Raw genomic sequence first — 5,035 nt, 5'->3', positions numbered from 1 at the left:
CGTCCACAGTTTATTACTCTGTGAGTCCTTTCAGTCCATTCAGTAACACTATATGCAGCATTGCATGTACTGTATATTGGATGCTGAATTGTGGATAATGACTGTTGAGATTTTAGGAATATTATTTTGAAAATTATTAATAATAACCACAAGCTGATCTTCAGAGAATAGATTCACAGAGGACTTGTTATCAGGCCTTTCAAGAGAATATAAACCGTTCATCCACCGTAAGGATCTGTGATTACGGAATACTGCCACTGGTACTGTCACAGGCACATTTTAGAAAAATGTTATTAGATAATGTTACTGAGCAACTATTACAGTTACACACATATGTGTTATGCCTACATGACGTAGGCTTCCTCGGTGTATCATGACGTGGATTGAAGAACCATCGGCTCAGTTGTGATGACGTGACGCATATATACAGTATGATTGGTGGTTGTATATTAAGAGGTTGCTTGTCACAGACATATTTTAGAGAAATGTAGCCGTGTGTTATTGGATTATGCTACTGTGTAACTATTACAACTGACATTGGAAGCATGAATTTTATTTGACAATGGAGCCATGCTTTATTTATTCAAAAAGCTTACAAGTTGGTATGTATCCATTTTCTCTTCAATCTACTATGTTGCCAATTATTAAAGAGACACTGAAGCGAAACAAAAATTATGATATTATGATTTGTATGTGTAGTACAGCTAAGAAATAAAACATTAAGATCAGATACATCAGTCTAATTGTTTCCAGTACAGGAAGATTTAAGAAACTCCAGTTGTTATCTCTATACAAAAAAGCCATTAAGCTCTACGACTTTCAAAGTCGTGGAGAGGGCTGTCTTCTGACTTTTATTATCTCAACTGTTAGTTAATTTTTTACTTTTCCTCTGCCAGAGGAGAGGTCATTAGTTCACAGACTGCTCTGAAAGAATCATTTTGAATGCTGAGTGTTGTGTAATCTGCACATATTATAGAATGATGCAATGTTAGAAAAAACACTATATACCTGAAAATAAAAATATGAGAATATTTTCTTTGCTGCTAATCTTCTAGTAATTATTCATAGTACACAATTCATTATATCATATATTTTTTTTCGCTTCAGTGTCTCTTTAAAGAAAGAAATGTCATTTACATGTTGAAATGCTTGATTATCATTCAAGGGAATCTGAAGTGAAAATAAACATATGATATAATGATTTGTATGTGTAGTACAGCTAAGAAATAGAAGGTTAGTAGCAAGTCTCATATTGTTTCAAGTACAGGAAGAGTTAAGAAACTTTACTTGTTATCTATTCAAAAGAGCTTCTCTGAGTTCTCTGACTAATTTAGTCAGAGAGCAGCGCTATTTTCTGAAGCACTTATAGATAAACAGCAACAGTGAAAGACAACTTCAGAAAAGATTTTACTGCAGCAAAGTTCAAAGGGTCATTAGTTCTGCTCTGCTTCATAGTTGAAAATGCAGAGAGTAGTTTGTAAACTGTAAATATTAGAGAATGATACAATGCAATAAAAAAGGCTAGATAACTTAAAATAAAAATATGTGACTCTTTTCTTTGCTACAAATGTTCTATTCATTATCCGTACTACACATACATTTCATTTTATTTTAAGTTTTTTATGCTTCAGTGTCACTTTAAGAAGCTGTACAGTCATCAAACAATATTTGAAAAATAAGTTTAAAAATCAGGCTATAATCAAGGCTTGTTGACTTACAGGACACATTATTAATAATGTATTACTTTTATAAAGTTGCTGTGTTAGGTCACTGGCTAGTGAGAAAAATATTTCTATTAAATAAGAGCTCAGATAACCACATTGAATGTAAGCTCATGTTTCTCAACATACTAAATGACTTGAATGATTAATGAAGTCTCTTATAACAATTTATATACACATTTATTAATCCAACACAACATTTCTGTCAGCAGGAATGGGTGCTAGGGCTTGGCCAATAAGATGCAAATCATTTCTCTCAGCACTCACAGCCGATGTAAATGATGTGCAGATTGAACTGGAACCAATCAGAATAACTTCCTGCCAATTTTTGTTGGTCCAAGTTCAACCGTATTTTTCGGACTATAAGACGCACCTAGGTTTAGAGGACAAAAACCAGGGGGTAAAATATATACTAAACCTGGTGCATTCATGGTGAAGGGGCATCTTGTGGATTATGTCTCCTTTGTACCTCTTGTGTCTCCCTGTGTCCTCCTTGTTTCCTCCTCTATGCCCCTTTGTGTCCTTCTCTATGCCCCTTTGTGTCCCCCTGTGCCTTCCATTTGTCCCCCTGTGTCCTCCTCTGTCCTCCTTGTGTCCTCCTCTATGCCCCTTTGTGTCCTTCTCTATGCCCCTTTGTGTCCCCCTTGTATCCTCCTCTGTCCTCCTTGTGTCCTCCTCTTTTCCCCCTTGTTTCCTTCTCTATGCCCCTTTGTGTCCCCCTTGTGTCCTCCTCTGTCCTCCTTGTGTCCTCCTCTATGCTCCTTTGTGTCCTTCTCTATGCCCCTTTGTGTCCCCCTTGTGTCCTCCTCTGTCCTCCTTGTGTCCTCCTCTATGCCCCCTTGTGTCCTCCTCTATGCCCCTTTGTGTCCCCCTGTACCTTCCATTTATCCCCCTGTGTCCTCCTCTGCATGGGCACAGTACAGGGAGTCCCCAACATTGCGGTGGGTTGTAGGTTGGTATTGGCAGGCGTTCACAAGTCAGGAACTCCCTGCATTTGGACTATAAGACGCAGTGACTTTTTTTTACCCACTTTTGTGGGAGAAAAAGTGAGTCTTATAGTCCGAAAAATACAGTAACTTACAAAAATTTGAATTTCAGGAGAAATTATCTTATTCTAGATGTATTTTCTTATACATTATGTTCAGCATCAGCACATAGAATTAAGCCAAACTGAGGACAAGATGAAGAACAAGACAATGGTGACCTATTTCCTTCTTAAAGGGATTTCAGATGTTCCAGAGTTGCAGTTCCTGACCTCTATTCTGGTTTTCCTCATTTATCTCATCATTCTAGGTGGTAACACGACCATTTTACTACTGGTTTGTCTGGACTTCCATCTCCACACTCCCATGTACTTCTTCCTGTGCAATCTGTCCATTCTAAACATTTCTTCCCCCACTGTTACTTTACACAAGGTCCTTGTTATCTTTATAACGGGAAATCATGTAGTGCCTTTTACAAGCTGCATAGCGCAGGTGTATTTCTATGCGTGGTTTAGCATAAATGAGTTGATATTACTTACAGCCATGAGCTACGACCGTTATGTTGCCATCTGTAGCCCGTTGCATTATTCATCTGTCATGAACTGTAGGGTTTGTTTTGGCTTAGCCACATTCTGCTGGTCCTTTAGTCTTTTACAAGCTCTTCTTTTAATAATCATACTGTTACAATTATCTTGCTATACTTCCAATATTATCGACCATTTCTTATGTGACCTTTTGGTTTTGAAGAGTATCTCTTGTAGTGATACCTCCATTTTGGAGCTGGTGATATTCACACAGGGAACACTTCTGGCTATCCCTCCCTTTCTCCTCACCTTCATCTCTTATGTCTTCATTATTGCCACCATATTGGGAATTAAGTCTAGTTCAGGGAGATCTAAAGCTTTCTACACATGTTCTTCTCACCTCACTGTTGTCGCTCTACTCTACACGAGTCTTGTATGTCAATATCTTACACCAAGTGGCACCTTCGAGTCCACCAAACTTTTGACTTTGCTCAACACTGCTTTGGTTCCCATGCTAAACCCCTTCATCTACAGCCTGAAAAATAATGATGTGAAAACAGCTATACTGCGGAGAATGACATATTTTACGAGTATGTCCTGAAGGGCCAAGCAAGAAGAAGGGGCCGGACCAAGCAAGAAGAAGGGGCCGGACCAAGCAAGAAGAAGAAGTAGCGCCCTGCCCCCAGGGCTGGTCCTACACTTGCCACCGAGCTGGAGGGGTTAGCGGGTAGAAAGGGGGTATTGGGAAGAGCGGCGGGGAGGGGGTCGGACCACCCCTCCCTCACCTTGGTTCCCCATCTGCACACCCCCTCTAGCTTAAGTTCTATAATATATACACTCTAATGAGTTCTGGTTCACCATGAGCTTGCTGGTTAGTCTGTACCTCTCGGTGTTACAAGCCCCACTCCATAGAGCCAAATTAATCCATGCCATGAACTGATGAGGATTAAACAATCTGAAACAGTCTGTATACATGTTGGATTATTATGGTTCTGTACAAATTAACAAGCTGACACATCATTGCATTCCAGCGGTTCTGGAGGTGTGTTTAGCTTCTAAGGGCAACAATGGTTAATTTGCATATGTTCAGCAGTGATGCACTGGGAGACATCTCAAGCTCACTCCAACCTCAATTATCGCAAATTCTTTCTGTTTAAAAAAAAGCAAACTTTTGTTTTCCTTAGTATTTTAGCAAGGGGGCTTTTAGGACCATTGTACCCCCTCACACACTCCAGTGAGTTCTGGTTTACAATGAGCTTGCTGGTAGTCTGTACCTTTCGGTGTTACAAGCCCTACTCCATAGAGCCAAATTAATCCATGCCATGCACTGATGAGGATCAAACAATCTGAAACTGTCTGTATGCATGTAGAGTTGGGCCGAACGGTTCGCCTGCGAACGGTTCCATGCGAACTTCAGTGGTTCGCGTTCGCGTCCCGCAGGCGAACCTTTGCGGAAGTTCGGTTCGCCCCATAATGCACATGGAGGGTCAACTTTGACCCTCTACATCACAGTCAGCAGGCCCAGTGTAGCCAATTAGGCTACACTAGCCCCTGGAGCCCCACCCCCCCTTATATAAGGCAGGCAGCGGCGGCCATTACGGCCACTCGTGTGCCTGCATTAGTCAGAGTAGGGCGAGCTGCTGCAGACTGTCTCTCAGGGAAAGATTAGTTAGGCTTAGCTTGTTCCTGTCTGGCTGCATACCTGTTCTGTGAACCCACCACTGCATACCTGTGCTGTGAATCCACCACTGCATACCTGTGCTGTGAACCCACCACTGCATACCTGTTCTGTTCAGTGGACCCGCCA

The 5,035-nt window shown here is 41.0% G+C and overlaps 1 protein-coding gene across 1 annotated transcript; it reads left to right on the top strand.

Annotated features, from left to right (window-relative positions):
* The first annotated feature begins 2,839 nt into the window (after positions 1 to 2,839).
* Positions 2,840 to 3,829, top strand: LOC137527247 (olfactory receptor 6C1-like). Its single transcript, XM_068247753.1, has one exon. It carries the CDS (start codon positions 2,840 to 2,842, stop codon positions 3,827 to 3,829), a length of 990 nt encoding a protein of 329 aa, XP_068103854.1.
* Positions 3,830 to 5,035: the final 1,206 nt, after the last annotated feature.

The sequence above is a fragment of the Hyperolius riggenbachi genome, chromosome 8, assembly GCF_040937935.1.
Source record: "Hyperolius riggenbachi isolate aHypRig1 chromosome 8, aHypRig1.pri, whole genome shotgun sequence".
NCBI classification, from domain to species: Eukaryota; Metazoa; Chordata; class Amphibia; order Anura; family Hyperoliidae; genus Hyperolius; species Hyperolius riggenbachi.
Note: the sequence above shows the minus strand (reverse complement) of the source record. Positions and strands in the feature narration are given on the sequence as shown.